This window comes from Papaver somniferum, chromosome 9 (assembly GCF_003573695.1).
Source record: "Papaver somniferum cultivar HN1 chromosome 9, ASM357369v1, whole genome shotgun sequence".
NCBI lineage: Eukaryota > Viridiplantae > Streptophyta > Magnoliopsida > Ranunculales > Papaveraceae > Papaver > Papaver somniferum.
In genome coordinates, this window is record NC_039366.1 from 129423572 (window position 1) to 129448481 (window position 24910).

Here is a 24910-nt window from a genome sequence, read left to right on the forward strand (position 1 = left end):
TCAAGCCAATCTTACGATTGTACTCAAATACGATAGAAACAGCAAGATCAGATCACGCAACTACAAAAAAATAGTTGGGTCTGGCTTCACAATCCCAATGAATTCTTCAAGTCGTTAACCTACAGGGTCTCGAGAGAAGACTAAGGTTAAAGGATAATCGACTCTATCTTATAGAACTAGTATCACACAGTAGGTACATGGGGATTAGGTTTCCCAGTTGCTAGAATTCTTCTTTATATAGTCTCCAAATCAGGATTTGCAATCTAAGTTACCTTGGTAACAAAGTATTCAATATTCACCGTTAGATGAAAACCTAATTAGATTGAAGCTAATATCTTTCAACCGTTAGATCGAACTTAGCTTGTTATATACAAATGAAATGCAACTTCATTTAGGTTTGAGTAACCGTACCTAAACGTGTACACCTAGTTGGTTCAACAATAATTAACCAATAGTTATCCATATGAGCACTTTCATATCAACCTTATTCATCTTCACAATAACTAGTTCAAATGACTCAAACGAACTAGTTAGAGAGTTGTTCAATTGCTTAGATCTCATAGAAGTATACAAGACACAATCGAAGCAAAAACGATTTTGATTCACTCGAATCGATTTATGAACATTATAGCTACGGTTTGCAAAGATTGCATTCCCTAATTTATAAATGTTTTAGTTCACGAATAAACCATTTTTAGAAAATAACCCACTTAAGTACGCATACGGGTACACATACTTAAGTACCCGGATTGATCTTGTTTTTGGTTTACAAACTCCAACAGAAATTCATGGGATGTAAACTTCCGACAGTACGCGTACAGGTACGCGGACTTAGCTCCGGTCATCCTAAACCAGTAAAGTACGCATACTTTGGTTCAAGGATTTTGGACTTACACAAGTATGAGTTCACATACAATGTTTATATCCATTCAAGGTTATATATTCTAAACTCTCATTTCAATCATTGAAACATTCTTAGAGGATGTTATATAGTTGTTATCCACAAACTATTTTTCATCAAAGCGATTTTCAAGAAATTGAAATGATTAACATGACTTTCGTCACGAGTAAAGATGAACTTGGCCAAAGCGAAAGCTTACCAACACATATTTCGAGAAATAGATCAGTGAGATAAACTCGGATCGAAATAGCAAATGTGTATAATTGATGTCTATATAGCAATACGACTTTTGTCTCAAGATAGGAGATAGAGTAGATAGACTTTTGAGTGATAGATAAGTTCAAGTCTCCACATACCTTTTTGTCGATGAAGTTCCACCAGTTCCTTGAGTAGTTCTTCTTATTTGCGCGATGAACACCGTGGAGTCTAGAGCTCAACTACACTTACTATCCTAGACGAGACTTAGCTATAAGTAGACTAGAAATAAAGACTTATAGTTTTGGAAACTAAACTTGACAAATAAGATTGAGATAGCAACGCTTGCGAGTTCGACCGAGCAGTGCTCTAACAAATATTATGTGAAAATACAAAAAAGTACGTACCATTTCATGATTAGTTAGAGAACACATCTAAAAAACACTCTTAGCGATAATCATCAACAAATCTTTCAAGTCCTCATACAAAATATTTAACCAAAAAGATATATACTAATACATAGCACAATACTGCAGCAACACGTCTCATCGTGATCACGGGAAACCTAAAATGGCGGTTTCTTGGAACCTAGACCGTGCTTCTTGTACCTGGTAACACAACACCCAAACTAATAAAAAGCAAAATCACAGAGACCAACCAACACTAGATATGCCATTAAAATAAGGAAGATTTGTCACCCTTCAAACTTATGATTGTCTTGACAGCCGCTACACTGACCAAAATCATCATAATATAAGGTAGCCGCTACACCAACCAAGATCATTGTAATGTAAAGCAACACCTGTATCATTTAAGTATACAACGTCAGGAAGATACAATAACAACATTTGCTTAATTTTGCAAGTATATCCTGCTAACAAAAGTTCTGTTTTAACTACAATTATAGTCACATGCCAAACTGTGTTGGAGTCAAAGGCCTGACTTATAAGAGAACCATGAACCCTTAGTCTCATTTCCCAACCTTGAATGACATGTTCTCTATAAGCATTAAATTATGCACTAACATATGTGAAAATGGCTCTTCAATTTAATTAATAAGACAATGAGTACTATAAATCTCAATAATGTACTCAAAGTGCCTATATCGAGGGCTTGTACAGTATCCAGTTCTCACATAATGGAAAACTTTCTTAGCAGAGTTTGCATTTCCCTAATTGATCCAAGCAAAGGGAACACATTGAAATACAATTTACACATGTTTTCATACTCTTTATTTTTCTAAAACACATGATGCACTTAAATACGTTGAGCAATAATACCGGATGCAACCAGATACATCCAGTGTTTCTATTGTTATTTTTATTTCAATTTCAGTAATCAACATAGGATGTAACTGGATTCATCCAACAATATATAAACAATAATTCTTCCAAATTCAACTCAATCTAAAGTAGGATGAAACTGATTTTCTGCCTAGCTTAAATATGGATGAAAACCAATTTAACTGAATCTAAAACAAGATGAAATCATTTTTATTCTAGTATAAATATGGATGACAAAAAATTCAATCAAATCTAAAACACGATAACACCAGTTTCATCCTAGTTTAAACATGAACGAGAACAAATTCAGCAAAATCTAAAACATGATGATATCCATTTCATACTAGTTTAACATGAATGAAAGCAAAATTATCCAAGATGATACTAATTTCTATCAGTTAAAACATGGATGAAAACAAAGTTATCCAAGTCTAAAATATGATGATACCAATTTCGTCTAAAACTGGCGAATCCCCAATACACGATGGCATCGGTTTCATCCTACTTTAAACATGATTGAAAACAAATTTAACCGAATCTAAAACATGAGGTTAGCAGTTTCATCCATGTTTACTCAAGAAAATTAAAAAAGACTAGAATTTCATCCATCCATAAATTTCAGGTCTAATACAGAATGATACTAGTTTCATTCATATTTTTGTTAGGAAAAACATAAAGATTAAATTATTATTAACAGGACCTAACACCCACGCTTGGCCTTGTTAAATGTTTTTTTTTTTTGGAAAGGCATAGATAGATTAAGATTAGTCAGCCAAGGGCCTGCTGAGCATTGTGTTTTACAAAAGCAAATGTTTCATGAAATAGCTCATTCATCTCAAGGTCTGAGTATTTAGAGTGAAAATTTGAAGCTATCTCATGTAGTTTTGGAAACCACTCTTGCCTTAGGGAATTACAATCAAAAGTGCGAAAGTAAGAAATATAATCTACATAGTCATCGATCAGGTCATTGTTGCATCGTGATTGATGGCTGTTCCACTTCTTCTTCAGTTCTTTGAGGAGCTGCTTGTTCTGTAACTGGATGTTGCATATTCTTTCCTTATGTAGTTGTGCCCACTTCATAACTGCCATGACACCCAGTGTGCTCCCCTCTTTTTGCGATGCTACTTTGCAAGTGAAAATCCTGCTATCTTGAATTATGTTTTCTTCATCTGCTGTGATCACAATAACAAGAGAATGATTCGAATGAATTTTGTACTGACAGTGTATTATACTTGTGCTGGTTGGTGTTATTTTCCTGGTTTGTAGATTCTGCAGTTGGTTGGTTGAGGGGTTTCTGATAAGGGAGTAAATGTTTGTTTTTGGGTGGGAATGGGTTAGAGAGTATTTTATTTGGTGAATTGTTGTCTCAGGATTAACTGGTACTGTTCTAAAGCTCTTGTCGCACCTATTTTTCCATATAACCCAACATGTGGTTGCCTCTATAGTACTTCGTCTCACTCTTTCCGTTTCGGTCTCACCTACATTAGTGAACCAAGAATCAATCCATTCAGTGATTGTTGTATCACCTGTACTTGGTCCTCTAAGTCTAAGACCAAACCTCACTGCCCTGCTGAAGGTACAGTGCTGGAATAGATGGGAAGTGGTTTCCTCATGGTTGTCACAAAGGAAACAAAGGGGGGACATGTTGGGCATTCTAGTGTTCAGTTTTCCATTACTGGCAATATTTCATTATAGCAGTTCCACACGAAGACTTGGATTCTAGGGAGAACTTCAAGTTCCTACAACTTAGTCCAGATTGGGCTTGTGGGTTGAGCCACATTTGTTCCTAGAGCCGTAAGGATAAGCTTTTGGTAGATCGATTTGACCATAAACTTGTTGTTAGTTGTAAGTGGCCATAGAAGAGTGTCCCGCTGAGTGCTAGTGAGTTTTAGATCTATAGTTTGGATGTTCTCAACCGCCAGAGGGTGAAAGACTTGTTTCAGGAAATCAGTATTCCATTCTCTTGTGTGGCTGTCAAAAATTTCGTTTACCAGATGTAGCGTATTTCCAACAATGGGTGATGTTTGTTCCTTCGTAAGCTTATTTGGGTTGTCTGTTGGAACCAGTGATGTTTCCAAATTTGAATAGACTCCCAGTACCTATATTCCAGATACTCCATTTCTTAAAAATATTTAAACCAGTATAGAACCCCTTCCAAAGCCAGGAGCTATTTGCCTTCACTTTTTCAATACAAAGAGGGGAAATACTTTTGAAGTATTTTTCCTCCATTACTTTCGCCCATAATTGATCTCAGTTATGTATCATTCTCCAAACCGTTTTTTTAATTAGGGCTCTATTAAAGCAATCAAAAGTTTTGAAACCTAGCCCCCCTCTCTCTTTCGAGATACAGAACGTTACCCATTTTTTAAGACAGAGACCTCTTCCATCCTCTCTCGAGTGTCCCCACCAGTAAGCCCTATTTCTTCTATCCATTCTTTTGGTGATCGATTTTGGTATAATAAAACATGTCATATGGTACGTGGTGAGAGAGTCATCCACATGATTTATCATAACACCTTTTCCATCCCCCGATAGGAGCTTGCCAGACCATCCTGCTAATCGGGTTCTATGTTTTTCAGCTAGCGATTCAAAACACTGGATTTTGGACCTATGGGTAAACATATGGACTCCCAGATACTTATCATCTAGTTTTATTCGTCCGACCTTGAGAATTCCTATGATATCTCTTGCCTTGTTGTTGGGGACCGATTTGCTAAAGAAAATTCCTGGCTTTTCATAGTTTATTAGTTGACAGGAGCCAACACTAAAAGCTTCAAGGATCTTTAATAGCCTCCTACTATCTTTTTTAGTAGCCCTAGTGAAAATAAGACAGTCGTCCGCGAATAAAAGGTGGGATATGGTAAAGGAGTTCTTAGAGAAATTTACCCCATTAATCCATTTCTTTTTCTCAGCTTTGATAAGCACTCTTGAGAGGCTTTCCACACAGATAATGAAGAGATAAGAGGATAAAGGGTCGCCTTGACGAATTCCTCTGCTGGGCTTGAAAAATCATGAAAGAGATCCATTGATTAGAACCGCACTAGAAGTAGTATTAATGCATTGCATTATTAAGCTTGTCCATTCCACACAAAATCCCAGTTTTTTAGGACATATTCCAAAAAAGTCCATTCCAATTTCCACCCTATCGAAGGCCTTAGACATATCTATTTTTTGGCCCATGTATCCCTTTTTGGTGTTTTTTGTTCTCATTGTATGGATAACTTCATGTGTTATTACAATATTATCCGTAATTTGCCTACCAGGGACAAAAACCGATTGATAAGGGGAGATGAATTTATCAAGAAACGGCTTTATTCTGTTTTCATGAAATTTGGAAATAACCTTGTAAATAGTATTGCATAGAGAAATTGGGCGAAAATCCGCTGGTGTTTTTCGGTTCTCCTTTTTGGGTATTAGGGTGATGAAAGTAGCATTTATCTCTTTAAGCAGATGTTTGGATTGGAAGAAATTTTGAATCAACTTTGTAACGTCCTCTTTAATAAGATACCAGTTCTTTTGGTAAAATCCAGTCGAAAAACCATCTGGTCCCGGGGATTTGTCTGGATGCCATCTTACTAAAATGGTTAAAAAATGTTTCTTCAATTTCCTTATGGTTATGGCCCTACTCTCCATTTTCCTTCTTAACTGCTTCTATTCTTAGCTTTTTTGCTCTATATTTAGCCGAAGAGTGGAAATAACCCGTATTTCTATCTCCTAGTCTCAAATTGTTGTCAGTAGTCTTAATTTTCCAGAAATCCTCCTCAAAATTGTACCACCGTTCTAAGTCTTCTTGGATAAGTTTGACCCTAGGGTTAGTGTCTGGTAGCTTTAAGGTATTTTTGGAATAATCTAGAGCATGATTTATGTTTTTTATATTATTTTGGATATTGCCAAAATACACCCTGTTCCAGATTTTAATGTATTTTTTAACTTTCTTGAGCCTAGAGACGAACTTAAAAGCTTGCGAACCATCTATTTCTAGCGTCCAGGCTTCTTCAATGACTTTAAAACAAGACGGGTCATGCAAGTAGATTCCAAAAAACTTGAAGGATTTGGCTCCATCTTTCCATCATGGGAAGGTCCTTACAAGAATAGGGCTATGATCAGACCCTAATGGTGGTAGGTGATAGACTAAGCACGAGAGAATAAGTCGAACCACTCAGGGTTTGACAACACACGGTCTAGTCTAGCTTCTACAAAGTCCTGTCCACTACGCTTATTGGACCAAGTAAATTCATTTCCTACATGCCTTGTTAAATGTATATACGGTAATTTGTGCTCCCCGTCATTCTATATACTTTGTATTCTAGAGTTATTGTTTGTATATTTCTGTCTCCACTAGTACTAGCTATAGTTTCCCATTTCAGTTGACACATTTAATTTGGTGTTGCACCGCCACATAGTAGAGAGAGTTGATCACTAACAATGTCTCTCTCAAGGAATATCTAATACATGATGAAACTCCATAACTTCATTGTAGTTTAAACATGGGTGAAACCCAACTCAACCAAATGTAAAACAGGATGAAACTGGTTTCATCTTGTAGTTTAAACATGGGTGAAACCCAAATCAACCAAATATAAAACATGATAAAATCGGTTTCATTTTCTCTAAGAAAAGATACCGGTTAATTGTTATATAAGGGAGTAAAGTGGAAACAAAACAAACGGATAAATAAACTCAAATGTTTATGCCCCATTTTCTGCACTATTGTGGGGAACTTTGGAAATCAATATCCGGTTTTCATTAATCATGTTTACCCATATAATTATGTACTCTGTTAGTGAAAAATGAAAGTAAAGGAAAAATTAAAAAGAAAATATCAAATTTCAGTTGAGCCTAGCCTTCTTTACTCAACGCATAACAGATATTGTTTTTTTTTTGAGGAAGCATCTCCTCACACTTTTATTTTCATACTACCTCACATTTTGAACGTTATTTTTGTGAATAAAAAAAAAACAATAATGGATTTGATTTGTGAGGCGTATAACACATCATCTACTACTTTCAAAATGAGCCAATGGATTTTTAACCATTGAAATTAAGACCGGTAAATTGTGAGGTTTAAATTTAATATTTCAGAATGCATTCATTTCCGATAGCTTTGTAAGAAAAACATATCCCCAAAAAATTATAACTTCAAATGTTATATTATTTAGCTTTTATTCAAAAACAAAAGGTTCAAAAAGTAAGATAGTGTGAGAATAAAAATACGAAGGAGTCATCCTTCGTTGTCTTGGGAGTAAACTGTGAGAACTCCACGTGTGTTTGTAAAAATCACAATGTCACAATCTTTTACATAATGAAAGAGAAGCTTTGTATACCGTACCAGTTTGTTGTTGTTTACTCTCTGTCTACTTCAAAAAGAATGTTCAACTAGAGTTCCAACTTCCAACTACAACTTCCCAGTTCCAACCCTAATGGGAATTTTATTTTTCTCAATCAAGTAATTTTTGATCTTAAAGGGGACGTCCCCTTAGGTAAAAAATAAGAAAGCTTACTGTTTCACGGTAAGTACTTTTAAGTTCCACTTATACCCTTGATTAGGTTCGGATGAAACCAGAGAGCTAGTCTTAATGAAGAAGGATATTTCGGTCATTTAAACAGAAGGCCCACATAAGTCAGTTTAAAAACTTGAAATCAGAGGGACGTCAAAGTCATTTCTTTCAATTTGGCTTAGGTGTCGTCAAAAACAATTAGCAGTTAACTGGTAGTTTCGGTTGGCAGAAGAAGAAAAAAAGAAAGACTCTCCGCAGGAAAGAAAAGAGATGAACCAAAATGAAGAAATCGCCGCTGTCAATGGCGGTGTTACTGGTGGCGATAAAGAAAATTTAGTCTCAAATGATGGCGGTTCTGCTGGTGTTGTGGGTGTTGGGAGTGGACTTGTTAATTTAGGAGGAGGAATTAGAGATGATAAAGTTAAAGGACCATGGTCACCTGATGAAGACGCGATTTTGAGTAGACTAGTTAGTAAATTTGGGGCAAGAAATTGGAGCTTAATTGCAAGAGGAATCCCTGGAAGGTCTGGTAAATCTTGTCGTCTTCGTTGGTGTAATCAGCTTGATCCTATTCTTAAACGCAAACCCTTCACTGGTAATCTAAAAACTCCATTGCTAGACGCAATAAAGATCTCATTTTTATTCGAAAACTTGATGTTATTTCTTGTGATTTGGGGTTTATCGGATTTTTCTGGTTAGGGTTTTGGATTGAGGGTTTTGGTTAATTTGTTCATTGAAATGGTAGGGCTTTAGTTCTTCTTGTTGTTGCCTATTTGTTGTCTGCAGAAAAAATGATCAGTTCCTGATAAGTACTTAGGGTTTTGTAAACATTTATTGGCAATGTTGGATTGATTGAATTTGCTGTCTCAGTTGTAGTCGATGTTCACAATTTGTTTGTTCTGTTGTTTGAATTGTGGATGTGAACGTTCAATCAGCTTCGGCTGTGTTTATAGATTTTGGTGTTTTTTCTTTCTTGATGGAAAACTGAGGACGATGTTTGTAATGGTTGTTTTGTTCCGTTGCTAGTATGGAAATGAACATTGTCTCTTGGCTCTTGCGACTATGTTCACTGTGTACAAAGCATTAAGTGTTCAAAATCCTGTTATAATTGTGTGCATCCATATTTAACATCTTTGTAGTTTGTGCATCTTTACTCTATCGAATGAGGACAGTTACCCATCTTTAATTAATCCGTGCACCTGTATATGTCACCATTATTTCTATGCAAGCATCTATCTTTGTTGTTTGGCTTTTCTCCATATTTATTGTAGCATTAAGGTAGGTGTTGAACCTAACTAGTTAAACCGATATTCTTCGTAGAGTTACATCTTCATCTCGTTTCACAAACAACTGCTAGTGGCTTGGGAGAAAATGTCGTGTCACTCTCGTCGGGGATTTTAACCTATATCATGTCACATATTTGAACAACATCAAAACATACTTCTGAGATGATTAGAGGTGAAGATACAGATTACTTTGTCACAAATATTAAATATGTTGTTTTTCCTTCTAACTTTTAAGGCCATTGATCACTTTGTCCTTTCGTTAATTGTGATATTGAGAAGTTTGTAAATCTTCTGACTAACTAGCGATATTGCTATTCGAAGATCCAGCTAAGGTATTTGTACATCATGACTTATGAGTTTGATTAGGTTATTGTGCCTGATGATTAGTGTGTGAATACATGAGAGAAAGCAAAAGAACGTAAGAATGGATATATCCGAATATGAAATGAATAGATTGCAATGGGTGTCTAGTTCAAATTCTTGTGGCCGCATTCTTATGTTGCTTAATGGAAAATTTTTGGATTGAAGCACCATGTAGTGTAAATTGTCTAATTGAGCTACATGAACATTGCTGTACATCATTTTCGGGTCATGAAAGCTGAATAGTATCCGGATGATTAAATATTTATGGTATAAAGAACTTGGTTATTAAGTTCTAACTTTAAACTTAAACTAACTTAGGGTTTAAATTCAAAGATTCATCTTGTGATGATTTGTGGCGAAGTTTGACGGGGATGAGTATGTGTTAGTTATCAGATAAACTCATTAGGTTTATTCATGATCTTCAATATAGCATAGGTGTTTTTAAGACTAGGTGCATTCATCTTGAGGGGTGATATTGTGTGCATGATAAATTTTTATGAATGAATACGTGTTTATTTTGGATTTCTTTGTCTGTAATTGCTATGTTCTTGTGCATTTGTTAGTTACTTCCTTATTTTTCTCTCTTTTATAGAGTAAACTGACGAAACAAAATTATGCTGCAGAGGAAGAGGATATGCTTATAATTAAGGCCCACGCAGTCCATGGAAATAGATGGGCAGCCATTGCAAGGATTTTACAAGGGAGAACAGACAACGCTATAAAAAACCACTGGAATTCAACTCTTAGGCGAAGGTGCATCGAGTTAGGTCAGTATAGGGGCACACTGACTTCGGGAACGATGGAAGATGCCAGCCAGGACAAGACCAAAGCATCCTCTGAAGAAACTCTATCCTGTGGGGACGTAAACACTTCTAAGTCCTTGGAAGGAAAGGATATAGTCGTCAACTCCATTGAAAACACACCCAATGAGTTTCCAGAAAGGACTGTAGTGGATCAGATGAAACCAAAAGAAACGCCTACCCTCTTCCGACCAGTGGGACGTGTTAGTGCATTCTCTGCTTATAATCCTTTACGTAGCTCCACAACTGATTCCATGTGCTCGAGGGTAGTCCCACGACCTGGGCCATTGATCCAAGGGCCAAAACCGGATGTTGGGATCTGCCAATTGCTAGAACGTGTTCGTGGTGATCCCTTGGTTCCCTGCCAGTGTGGTTATAGCTGTTGCAATGGTGGTGCTCGAGTGGAAAGTCAAAACTCTCTGTTGGGGCCCGAGTTTGTTGAGTTTGTTGAGCCACCATCCTTCTCAGCTCATGACCTTGCGTTGTTAGCCACGGATATAAGTAATATGGCATGGATCAAGAGTGGCGTGGGACAGATATTGGATAATGAGTCTGCTTCACGAGAAATTCCGATCCAAGCGGGAACCCTCGTAAAGACTAGGAGGAATGATCATCCACGATTTGAAGAGGGAAGGAACAAATTGACGGGCATGATGAGTGACGCGCTATCTACCCAAATGTCTATGCAACAATTTGCATTACCAGCAAAAAGTTAGAAAGATGCACAAGATTTCAACTGCCTGTTGTTCCTGCTGCAGTTTTTAAACCCAGTTATACATGCCTGGGAAATATAAGAGAGACTCTTAAATAACTGTACTTTTGCAACGCAATCGTTCAGGTAACGGCTTCATTTCATATCCTTGCTGTAGTTAAAACCAAGCTGCTTCGAATTAAGCAGGGGGGGGGGGGAATACAGAGAAGCAGTTTCTATTTTGAAAGTCGAAACGGGTTTAAGAAGTAAAGCAATCAGAAAATGTTTGTGAATATATACGTTTGGTCCAGCTTTCATGGTTGAAAATGCTATTATACATTGCCTTTTGAAGACGTACCGAATAGAAGTAAGGGAGATCCATTGGAATGTTGGGACTCACACACCCTCAGCCTATGGCGTATGACTAGGATCTCTCCTTAATTTGCCTTTGGTTACCGGAATCGTTTCACTCTCTTTCGGTTATCGCAGTCTTAATATTTTCAATACGTTTGGTTGTGTCGCGCCTAACTTCAACTCTTATTAGTTACCAAGTATGCGCATAGTCTAGTGTTGGTGTTTTGATAAAAATGACCTAGTGTCTCTCAGTGAGATTACCATAACCAGGACCTTGTACATAGAATTGGATCATTTAAAAAGTTAAAAAAACGCCCCCTTCGAAAAAGAAAAAACAAAAAGCAAAAGCAGAAACAGAGACTACTATAACAAAAAGAAATCACATCTGAATTCTCAAAAGAGTATAGTTTTTACAGGCAGCACAAAACAGAGACAGATTCAGAAAAGAAATATTCATGCGATGGCAATCAAGGATTCTTGGCTAAAGACGCACGCCTCCTACAGTCACGGGTCCAACTACTACTACGAGTTGTGGGGGACCCTGTCCGTACGTCCTCATCTAAGTAATAATGTCGTGCAATGAAACTACTCAGCAGATCCCCATGAACTACACAGGCAATCCATCCTCCATTATAGAAGAAGCTGATGAAAGCTCCTCGCATTCGTACACTGCCATTCACCTTATTGACCGTTAAAAATTGTTGCAGTATTCACACAAGAACTTTACTTCACAAACAGTATTGTTGTGAACTGAAATGTTGAAAGTCTGATTCTGTATCGAAGTAATAATATCTTGTCTCCTGCAGTTTCAAAAGAAATGAGCAAATAACTAGTGCATGCGTGACTTCATCATTTTTGCTAAATCCTAAAGTTATTTTTGTAATGACTTTTTCAGCTCATGCTGATACATGTTAGTGTCATACTATGCAATGAGAACTACAACCTATGTATCAGTTTTAGTATCAAGAAAGTGGTAGTTGTTGAAAATATTGAACTTGTTCTTTGTTTTTTCCTCATTTCATTGTTGTGTGCTATAAATTGCGATAACCTCACATGCCTTGGATTAAATTCACTTTTAAAAAAGGAAACGCTGTATTAAAGTCTGTGCTTATCAAAGAATTAAAAGTCCAAACTTGTTTCTAATCATAGCAAATGAAGAAACACCAAACTTACACACTTTGTTGAAAAATACATAATAAAACAAACGCGAAAGGAGGTGGTGGTTTGAAGCGAACATTCGTGGAGGGAAAGTTTGTTGCAACTTATTTTTATTTTTATCCATAGGTTTCTTAACATCAATTATATTTACGAGATATGTCAAAATATCGGTATCTATTACAGTGACATGTTAAAATTTTTGTTGTTTTTATTTTTTTAAATGTTATAATTTTGGGTTTAGTTGGGGATGTCATTGTAGTATACTGGTAAAAACGTTAGGTGATGATATCGGTGATCTGATTTTATCATAAAAAAATGTATCAGTTCCACTTATGTTAAATGAATTAAATTATGTATGATGAAGTGATTAAAAAATAATAAACTAATATAATTTTCGGAAAATGGATCATTTGTCAAAATATTTTTAAATCATGGTTCAAATGGACGAGTAAAAAGTAGTTTGGGTGAAATGGCCAAAAAGAGTTAGTAAGGATGAAATTGGTTTCATCCTATCTTAAATTTAAAAAATAGTAAGGATGAAACTGGATACATCCTGTGTAAATTAAAAATAAGAACAAATATTTGAAAATGGGCACGATGAAACTGGTTACATCCTGCCTATTTTTACATTTTTGTCCATTTAAACAGTATCAAAATCTAACTGTCCATTTCACCTAGAAATTGTTGATTTTGGTCTTTTTAACCAATTTTGTGTATAATTTTCATGAGCTATGATTTGTTTCAAAGACAAAGATGCATTGTCCACCACTATAAAGAGCCCACAGCCCACTAGTATTATGTTTTTGATACGGCATACTTAACTCTCCTAATTAAAGTACAATCTTGATTAATTGTTCATTATAAACTAAAGTAATTATATTATTAGTACTAATAAAGTAATAATATTAGGTTTAGGAAGCAACAAGAAGAACAGCCTAAACCCATATGATACGTTGTGTTTATAAAGTGTGCTTTGTTCTAACTAAATACAAAAATTCAACATGACAACCTACTTTCTTTCTTAACCTTCTAACATCAATATTTTGTTCGCTTTCCTACCTAAATTTAATGAACCAAAATTTAAATTGCAACTATACATGATTATATGCATTTAGAAGAAAACAGTCGACTAGTCGAGTCCCTAACAAGGTAGACCCAATGGTCAAGGTTAGGAGATTCATTTTACACTTGCTATTGATGGCAACCCATTAAAAAATGACCCGCGCAATTCACGGCACGTTACAATAAATATATGTGGTTCGTTACTTCGGATAGATAGGATCTTATGGTCAACTAGTCTTCTCTAGACAAGCTATTTGTTGACGTTTAGTAAAGGAGTCGGCAGTCGGCCCCGAAAAGTAGGTCTACGAGGATAGTGAACCATTTGTTTGTAATTTGCGCCAGCATGATACCAAATATCAGATATCTTTTTTACTGCAGCGTATTTTCAGGGGCCGCAATGGGGAAACTCTGGCGGTTGACAAAATGGGATCATCAAATAGTAGATGAAAAATCCCCTGATCCATAGTTCTTTTTTTTTTAACGATGAATACGGTTAATATGAAAGTGCTCATATGGCTAACCGACTCAATGTTCACGTTTAGGTACGGTTACTCAAACCTAAATGAATACAGTTAATTTGTGTGTGAGACAAGCTAAGTTTCAATCTAACGGTTGAAAGATATTAGCTTGGATAAGTCAGGTTTTTCATCTAACGGTGAATATTGAATGCTTTGTTACCAAGGTAACTTAGATTGCAACCCCTGATTTGAAAACTATATAAGGGAGACGTCTAGCAACTGGAAAAACTAATCCCCACACCTCATATGCGATACTAGTTGGTTTTGCTAGAGTCAATTCTCCTTTAACCGTAGGTTTCTTCTCGAGACCTTGTCGGTTAACGACTTAAAGACTTCATTGGGATTGTGAAGCCAGACGAAACTACTTCTCTTGTAGTTGAGCGATCTGATCTTGCCATTTTCTATCGTACGAGTTCAATTGAATAATTGACTTGAGATTATATCTCTGATAGGGCAAGATAAAAAAAAATCACAAACATCTTCGTCCCATCGTTTGTGATTCGGAAATATCTAGTTTCGCTACCATACGATTTGGATTATTGTGAGGTGATTGATAATACTAGGCTGTTCTTCGGGAATATAAGTCAGGTTTATCAATTGGTTCCTGTTCACCTTGATTTTTATCAAAAGACGAAACAAAATTGTAGGTTTATCTGTGGGAGACAAATTTATATATTATCGTAGACTTTTCTGTGTGATACAGATTTGTTTATTAAAGTCTTCGACTTTGGGTCGTAGCAACTCTTGGTTGTGGGTGAGATCAGCTAAGGGAATCAAGTACGTAGTATCCTGCTGGGATCAGAGACGTAAGGAGCGCAACTGTACCTTGAATCAGTGTGATATTGATTAGGGTTCAACTACAGTCCACACCGAAGTTAGTTTGTAGTAGGCCAGTGTCTGTAGCGGCTTATTACAGTATGGTGTTCAATCTGGACTAGGTCCCGGGGTTTTTCTGCATTTGCGGTTTCCTTGTTAACAAAATTTCTGGTATCTGTGTTATTTATATTCCGCATTATATTTTGTTATATAATTGAAATATCACATGTTGTGCGTTGTATCGATCAATTGTGAAATCCAACCTTTGGTTGTTGATTGGAAATTGATTGATCCTTGGATATTGGTCTTTGGTGCCATCCAAGTTTATATCTCTCTTTTATTTGATAAAGACTCGCAGATTTCTATTTGCTTGAGTATAGATAAAATCGAGAGATAGAGATATTAACTCCTTGATATACTTTTTATTAAGACTGAGTCTGACTGTCTAGTTGATTCTCTTAAAAGTATATTCGAGTTAGTCCATACGGATTGCTAATCGAAATATTAGGTGTGGTTGTTATACCTATGCTTTTTCAATTGGTATCAGAGCAGGCAAACACGCTTGAAGGCCTTAAAAGTCTGTGTTTGTAGCAATCTAATTCTATGGACAGTAGTACTATCTCAATAAATGCGCCACCGGATCCAGGGATTGCAGAATTTCCTTTGATGACTGATTTACTCATGTCTGTAGAAGAAATGTTGTCTAAACCCCCACCAGGTTTAAAATCCCTTGAATTGTTTTCAGGATGTGAAAAGAAACTTGAGAGTCTATCTTCTGATATTGATTTATTTCTCCAGAATGGACAAGAGTCCCTTGTCAGACTAAATCGAGCTATGATAAATAATACTCATATTGAGGTCGAAATTGGTTTACTAATCAGTGAGTGTAATACTCCCTCTCTGTGTAATCCTACTAGTTTTAACAAACTGAACGATTCACGAGAGAGGTTTAGATCTCAGCTATCTAAACACATCACCTCAAATGTTGAATTTATTCATTGTTCAAATCCTGACAACTTTTCTCCGGATAATGGTACTATTTATAAATCAAGGATGCCTCTTGTCTCCAAAAGAGTTTCCCTTTGCAATGCCAAATATCATCCGCAAAAATTGGTTCTCATAAGGTTGAAAATAAGAAATCAAAAACACAACACCTATTGTGCCTTCTGGATGTTTTTTGAAAACCTTAGAGAAACATTTCTTTGGGGTTTCTCCAATACTGCAAGATGTAAGATCTGTTGGAAAGAAACTCTCTCTTGGTGTTATGATGTGTAAGATTTAGTTCTACCTAAATAAAGACACTCGAAACAAATATTGTTGAGCTAGTGCTCTTTGTTTGTACCAAACGAGTCCTTACTGCACATGTGTGGTTCGCATACGGCAAACCCAAAAACCGCTTCACGAATGAATCTCTTTTTCAAACGTGTCAAGTTGGTTCCTATAACACATCAAAAGGAAGAGATTCTCTTCGGTTCTATCTACCTTCTCTTCCTTCTTCCCAATTCGTAATCGCACGAGAAAACCAAACAGTTCTCATACCCTTGCTTCATCAACTTCTCGTGTTCAAACCAAATCAAAATTGGTTTGTCACGTTGATTTCAGGGGAAGCTCGTGTACGCTGGGTCAAGAACAGTTTTTTGCATTTAATATTCAAGTGGTGAGCTACCATCAAAAACAGTTCGAAAACCAAGTAAGTTTCCATTCTCTTGCTTTGTATCTTATCATCAATTATGGCACGTATAAGAGTTAGTCATGTCGGGAGTTCTAGTGGTCATACGAGGGATGAGTCCTTCCTCGATCCCAGTATTGGTGCTAGGTTTGTTAACCCTGTATCTCGAATACTCTATTTGGAGTATAATATTAAGACACCAATCTTTGAAAGATATTATGATGAGTCAAAGATTGAGGTACCTGGTTTATCTGATTTTTTTCAAAAATCATTGCTGGGGTATTATTCATAAACCTATAGGAACTTCCCGTATTGAGATGACTGCACAATTTTATGCCAATATCCATGATCCATACCCTGCCAATTACATGTTCAAAACTATGGTAGGTGGTACTATCTTTACTGTGGATCGATATATTATTGCGTACCTGATAAATATATCTCGTATAGGAGATGTTAGGTTTCCTCCTCCTGAGAATGAAAGATTGACTCCACAAGTTATGTCAAGCCGTCTCTTTGATAGAGATGTCTCTCGGAGAGATGGTAAGATGTTTGTTGGAGGGGCCGGTTTGTTTCTCCAGGTTGCTGCAAAACTTATCGTAGCTAACATGATGCCAAGCACTATGGATAACAATCTTTGGTCCAGGTCTCTTACTGAATTTATCTGTTATATTGTTGAAGAAAAAGATATTGACTTCTGTGGACTTATTGTTAATCATATGATAAGTGTGAAGCAGACTCCGAAGAAAACTCCAGGGTTTCCTTGTCTTATATCAAGGATATGCAGTCACTTCAACATTACTCCTTTTGGAACTGAGAGTGGTGGTACAAAAGTTTTGAGTAAGGCCATCATCAAGAAGATGTTACAATCTTCAACCAGCACTCCAGCAAGTACCTCTGCTACCACCAACGCTGAAATTGCTCGCCTTGAAGATGAAGTTGACTGCATGAAAGAACAGTTGGAATATGCTGAAGAGAAAAATCCATATCTGATTGAAAAATTCTATGAAATTGCTAGAGATCATTATGGGTGGAGTGATTGATATCTAGTATCTTTGATTTGTTGTTATCTGTTAAACTTCTTATGTCGAACTATTGTTGTTTCTATGTTTGTAATAACTCTTGTGTTTAGCCTTGAATGATTTTATCTTTCAATTAAATTGCTACATATGATAGTTACATGAGAAGTACAGATAAACCTTGTCAAAAAGTTATCTCGTTTATATGTCGATATGCATGTATTTGATACAAGATCGATGAACTTTTGACAAACAAAAGTTAAGCCTATTACGTCAATTTTTGATGGAAGATAGGTTAAAATCTTTTGTTAACAAAGATTATGTCTATTATAAGTCGTTATGCAAATAGTGATGAAAATAGAATGAATCTTTGTATATGCCGCAGTATTGATCTTTCCCTGATCCATATTTTATGTGTATACTGCAATGCTCCATAAGGTTTTCTAGTGTTGAGCATAAAAAAATTGAGTTAATCATTCTTTTATGGTTAACATAGTCGTAGCTCCGTAAGTTCTCTTATGTCGAGGATGTAGAATTAAATTGATCACTTTTGTGTTTAATTTGATTGTGTATTCCGATTAAATTAATCATGGGTTTACTTGTGGTTAGTTTAATTGAGAATTTTGGATATAGAAAATCATTCCATTATGGTTTTTGGTGTCCAATAATATCCTTCTTTTCTTGTAAAAGTAAGGTCGCTCTTGTTGTTCTCTCGGGAATGACATCAAATGGGGGAGAGTTCTTTTGAACTTGCGCTTAATTTCCATATCTTTGTGGGGAGTGCGGCTGTGGAATTATTTAGGGGTTATCTTGTATCTTTATAAACTCCTTGATGAATGCATTTAGCTTCGGCTTTATGATTGCATCTAAGTAAGTTGATATGTACTTTTCTTTGGTCTTGAAGCGTCTTCGTGGAAATTTCATTAGGATCCCGTTTTCGTACCTTTGCCAATTTTATTGACAAAAAGGGGGAGAATTAATATGTAATTTACACTACAAATACATATGATTTACGTTTTTTACGGGTCATTATGTAAGGGGGAGTGGTTTTCATGTTGAGATGAAAGTATTGACTAGGGGGAGTGATACATATCACCATAGTATTGTTGTCGAAGTTGTGATATAAGAACTTTGATGCTGTGTGATAATACTATGACACTGTATAACAATGATCGAGAGCTTTTGTTTTCTCATTGTTATGGCTACGGAAATTCAACAACTATGATGTTGAATTGAACATCTACGAAATCATGGGAGTACTTGGAAAAGACGAACTTTTCGAGTAATGTTGAAGCACCAAGGAGATCAAGCATGTGGACGAGAAGCTACAAAGTTTTATCTATTTTGTAATCCATATGTATTGATAGTTTTGTCACTAAAATTGACAAAGGGAGAGATTCTTAGAGCATTGCTCGGTCGAACTCGCATGCGTTGCTATCTCAAGCATGTTTGTCAATGTTAGTGATCAAAATTATATGTCTTGATTTCTAGTTTACTTATAACTAAGTCTCGGTCTAGGATAGTTAGGTATAGTTGAGCTCCAGACTCCATGGCGATTATCTTACAAACACGAAGAATTACTCAAGGAACTAGTGGAACTTCATCCGACCAAAAGGTATGTGGCGACTTGAACTCATCTGTCACTTAAAAGTCTATCTACTCTATCTCCTACTCTTGAGACAAAAGTCGTATAAGTATGATAGTTTTCATAATACACATTTGTTATTTCGAACCGAGTTTATTCGCCTATATTTTTCTCGAAATATGTGTTGGTAAGCTTTTGCTTTAACCATTTTCATCTTTACCCGTGACGAAAGTCATGATGACGTTTCAATATTGAAAATAGGTTTGATGACGACAGTCGATTCTTTTTGTCTAACGACTATTATAACATTATATAAGAATGTTTCAATGATTAAAATGTGAAGTTGGGATTACGTAACCAACTATGGATATAAGCATATATAGTGTGTTCGCACATTAGTATATAAATCCATGTGCCGGAAACCAAGTGCGTGCATATGTGTACATGCGGTATTGGTGAAGGAGACAGGTTAGGTACGCGTACCCGTACACGTACTGGCGAAAGTTTCCATATCAAAAATTTCTGCTGTAGTTTGTGAAGTTTGCAAACTGAAAACAAATCACCTAGGTATGTGCACCCGTACGCGTACCCAAAAGTTTTCATACCGAAAATTTCTGCTGAGTTTTCAAACTCAAGTCCAGTAGCTATGGTACACGTACCCGTACGCGTACCTAAGCTGGTTATATTTCTCAAATCGGTAGTTTCATGGACTTAAACAATAAATCAATAAGGAATGTAATCTTTGCAAACGTGTCTATATTGTTCATGAATTCATTCAAGTGAATCAAACCGATTTTGTTTCAATTGTTTCTATGTATAAAGATCTAAGCAATTAAATAACTCTTGAACTAGTTCTTATGAGTCATTTGAACTAGTTATGAGAAAGATGAATACGGTTAATATGAAAGTGCTCATATGGATAACCATTGGTTAACTATTTGTGAATCGACCCAATGTACACGTTTAGGTACGGTTACTCAAACCTAAATGAATACATTTCATGTATGTGTGAGACAAGATAAGTTTCGATCCAACGGTTGAAATATATTAGCTTGGATAAGTCAGGATTTTCATCTAAAGGTGAATATTGAATGCTTTTTACCAAGGTAACTTAGATTGCAAACCCTGATTTGAAAACTATATAGCGGAGACGTCTAGCAACTGGAAAAACTAATCCCCACACCTCCTGTGTGATACTAGTTGGTTTTGCTAGAGCCAATTCTCCTTTAACCGTGGGTTTCTTCTCGAGACCCTGTCGGTTAACGACTTAAAGACTTCATTGGGATTGTGAAGCCAGACGAAACTACTTCTATTGTAGTTGAGCGATCTGATCTTGCCATTTTCTATAGTACGAGTTCAGTTGAATAATTGACTTGGGATTATATCTCCGATAGGGCAAGATAAAAAGAAATCACAAACATCTTCGTCCCATCGTTTGTGATTTGGCAATATCTAGTTTCGCTACCATACGATTTAGATTATTGTGAGGTGATTGATAATACTAGGTTGTTCTTCAGGAATATAAGTACGATTTATCAATTGGTTCCTGTTCACCTTGATTTTTATCAAAAGACGGAACAAACTTGTAGGTTTATCTGTGGGAGACAGATTTATATATTATCTTAGACTTTTCTGTGTGATACAGATTCGTTTGTTAAAGTCTTCGACTTTGGGTCGTAACAACTCTTGGTTGTGGGTGAGTTCAACTAAGGGAATCAAGTGCGTAGTATCCTGCTGGGATCAGAGACGTAAGGAGCGCAACTGTACCTTGAATCAGTGTGATATTGATTAGGGTTCAACTAAAGTCCAGACCGAAGTTAGTTTGTAGTAGGCTAGTGTCTGTAGAGGCTTAATATAGTGTGGTGTTCAATCTGGACTACGTCCCGGGGTTTTTCTGCATTTGCGGTTTCCTCGTTAACAAAATTTCTGGTGTCTGTGTTATTTCTATTCCACATTATATTTTGTTATATAATTGAAATATCACAGGTTATGTGTTGTATCGATCAATTGTGAAATCCAACCTTTGGTTGTTGATTGGAAATTGATTGATCCTTGGATATTGGTCTTTGGTACCATCCAAGTTTATATCTCTCTTGTATTTGATAAAGACTCGCAGATTTCTATTTACTTGAGTATAGATCAAATCGAGAGATAGAGATATTAACTCCTTGATATACTTTTTATTAAGATTGAGTCTGACTGTCTAGTTAATTCTCTTAAAAGTATATTCGAATTAGTCCATACAGATTGCTAATCGAAATATTGGGTGTGGTTGTTATACCCCCGCTTTTTCAACCTCTAAATTTCTCAATTTTATACCATCTCAATATTCTTTTTTCCTTCATTTCAAGCACGTCATTCATACCATCTTAATATGTCAGAAAAAATTCCAAAAAATCCCTTTCTAAAATAACCATGGCAAACCCTCGCAACAATCACAACAACAAGTGCAACCAAGATCCGGTAGAGTCCGTGGTGTTAAGTTTACGATGGATGAAGATAAATCAATTTGTAGGAATTATGCATTCTCTATAGTAGATTAAATCAATGGTTTCCAACAACTGGGGATAATGTTTTATGGAAAGATTATTGAAAAATTCCGTGAAGAAACTGGTAACATCTATAATCGTGATGCCGAAGGGTTGTCTCATCGTTTTCATGCAATTAGCAAAGATCAAGCAAATGTTCCGATGCAAAAAAAAAGTGGTGAAGGTGAACTTGATATAGAGCGGAGATGTCGACAAGAGTGGCGAAAAATCCACAAAAATGGTTCCCAACACGAAAGTTGTTTCAACATTATGAGGATACTTAACAAATTTAACCCATACGTGTTGGAAGGTAATCAAGGGACAACAAGATCACCAGTACATGGTCTAATTTCGCAATATTTTTAGAATAATGCATCTGTTTTCTCACCTGAAAGACATGCATCCCCACATGATGGGTCTCCAAGTAGTCAGGAACAATACAACACCTATCTAGATGTTAACACCAATGTCAAAAGAATACGAAGAGGGGATCAAAAGGCCAGAAAAGCAGCAAGAGACGCAGCTCAAAGACCATCAAAAGGAGGTTCAACCAAGTTCAACTACCCCGAGTACGTACATGGAAAATAACCGCCAGGTATAACAAGATAAAAGCAGGAACCAAAGCTTGGTAATAAGGAAACTTAGAAAAAGCCGTCTTTAGCGAGAACAACATTACAAGGATTTTAACAGGGTCAAGATACTCTCCATGAACACTTCAATATGAATTCACGATAACTTAATTAGGTTATGGGAGAAGGAAGTAGATAGGATGAAACAACTATTGAATGAACAACGAAACCAACAACCTGTCCAGTACGAGAAAGAGGAAGACAATGCCGATGTCTCAGAAGAAGATCAAGATGAATACCCTTGATTAAATATATTATATATTTTAAATTATAATTTAGTAGTTAAGTTTTATTTAAATGTAATGGTTTAAATTAACTTAATGTAATGCTTTTAACTTATCAATAAATTTTAACAGTCTCACTGCATTACATCTTATTTCAAAGTACATAAATTACTTAAAACATAATTAAAATAAACAACATCTAATTGAAAAAGACTACTATTTTGGCTCGGTTTAACGATCGCGAGAGGGTGCTCCTGCTCATCTTGTGGCTCAAAGGTTCTTAGTTAGATCTTCCAGTAGCTGTCCATGGAGGCCCCGATTATGAACTCTGTATGTGGCAAGTCTATATTCTCTTGTTGGGAGACCATGCTGAACTACAAGCCTCGGCGTCAAATTTTCGTCTGGAAAACTAGTCCGGGTTGGGTCATTTCTGGTTTCTTCTATAACCATGTTAAGGAGAATAATGCAAGTTAGCATAATTTTGTTCATTTCTTGAAGATCAAAAACGTGCCGGCCCAGCTATGGTAGCAAGCTTCTTTTTCAAAATTCCAAAAGCGCGTTCAACATACTTTCTCGTACCCATTTGTTGGTCGTTAGAATACTTCATATCCTTCACAATCGTTGGTCCAAACCCTGCCGGGCAATAAGCTTGAACCAAAGTGGATCATTCTGGATAGATCACGTCTGCAAGATAAGACCCCTGAGTGTATTCATGATTGTTGATGGTGAAATTACAGTGTGGCGCGATCCCATGCTTAAGATATTCAAATAATTGTGACTTTTACAAAACACTGATATCATTATGTGAACCTGGGAGTCCAAAAAAAGTATGTCGAAACCGACAATCATAAGCAGTGGAAGCTTCCAATATTGCAGTTGGTTTTGGATAGTGACCCTTATATTGACCTTCTCATTCAACCAGACACGGATGCCATGTCCAGTGCATGCAATTAAAACGACCTAGCATTCCTGCAAAACCTCTCTTTGTGTTTTCAACAATGATTCTTTCGATATACATCAGAGTAGGTTTTCATAAAAAGTTGGACCTAAATACTCGACTATTGTTTTACAAAAAAAAATTGAGATACTTAAATGCGGTTGTTTTACCCATACAGGTGTACGCATATGTGGATTCTGCTGGTACCCTATATCATAGTATTCAGAGAGTTGCAGTGACCTTTTGTTCAGGACTAGAGTCTTCGTACATGTCGTGCATCATACTGATAATTAAATAAAGGGTGTACCTGACAAAGTTCAGCAATAATTTTTTGTGTCAAGTTATGGTCCACACGGAATCGACGCTGAAAATCGACATTAAAATGCACACATCCATGATTAAAATAATCATGCATCATCTTGTCGTGGTAAAAATGTCGATCTCTCCACGTCCATCTTCTAATCATAACTTCTTGTGGCTCTAGAGGTTTTGGTATCATCCTTGAATGTAACTGCAACATAAAATTTCTCCTCCTTCTATCTTGAATTGCGTCTTCATCCATTTGAAGCAAAATCTCTATATACATTTCTTTCTCTCCTTCACACAAGATTTCATCCATTTCCATAACTTCGTTAGAAAAACCAAAATTAGGATTCATGCTTGAAAACTGAAAAAGAATTAAGAAAAAAATTGATTGGATGAAAGATTGTTGTGATTTTTGGAGGAAATCAAGTAGTATATATTGAGAGCAAAGTAGTCGTTCCTTATAAAAGTAGCCTGAAGCCGCCAACGGTTGAAGCAAAACCATCATCGGCATATATAACACCGGCGCGGATTTTTTAGAACGGTGCGTCTCATGTTGGTCCGCCAATATCCTTTTATCAGGACGAAAAATCCACTTTGACCATCGACATGTCTTGACAATTTTTTTTTGTAGTAATTGCCACAGTGCGCCCTTATCAAATCTGAATCGAGGAAACATACTAACGCGAAATATTTTTTATACATTTCGTAAAAATAGAATTTCCAAATGAGGAAGAACCTATTCTAAAAGAACTAAAATATCCTAGTTTAATTGGGGCCCCAAAAAACAATTAGGTGCCTCCCATTAGAGGACAAAAATGTCATTAAAACTCAAACTGAGTCACTCCTTAACCAAAATATTTTTAAATGGCTAAACTGGTCCTGAATGATTAGTATTAAATTTTAATTAAGTTAAGTTAATTAGTGTGGTTAGATTATGTTAGATTAAACTCAGATTTTAGAATCAATTTTTTTTTCTTTTTTTTGTTGTTGTTGTTTGAGTTGAGATGAAAAAGAGGAGATTTTAGAGGAAAATTTAGGGTTTTTAGAAGTGAGTAATTCAAGTAGGGGAAATGATGTTGGGGAAGGTT

At 36.1% G+C, this 24910-nt stretch overlaps 1 protein-coding gene across 1 annotated transcript; it reads left to right on the forward strand.

The window, feature by feature from the left end:
• Positions 1-8060: 8060 nt before the first annotated feature.
• LOC113308824 (transcription factor MYB1-like) lies at positions 8061-11659 on the forward strand. Its single transcript, XM_026557280.1, has 2 exons — positions 8061-8472; positions 10150-11659. Exons 1-2 carry the CDS (start codon positions 8148-8150, stop codon positions 11040-11042), a joined length of 1218 nt encoding a protein of 405 aa, XP_026413065.1. The 5' UTR covers positions 8061-8147; the 3' UTR covers positions 11043-11659.
• The last annotated feature ends 13251 nt before the right edge of the window (positions 11660-24910 follow it).

Excerpts from the sequence above, each read along its gene's own strand:
- LOC113308824 (XM_026557280.1), top strand. The coding sequence starts at position 8,148 with ATGAACCAAAATGAAGAAATCGCCGCTGTCAATGGCGGTGTTACTGGT. Across the intron at positions 8,473-10,149 it reads TAAACGCAAACCCTTCACTG|AGGAAGAGGATATGCTTATA; the intron begins GTAATCTAAAAA and ends ATTATGCTGCAG.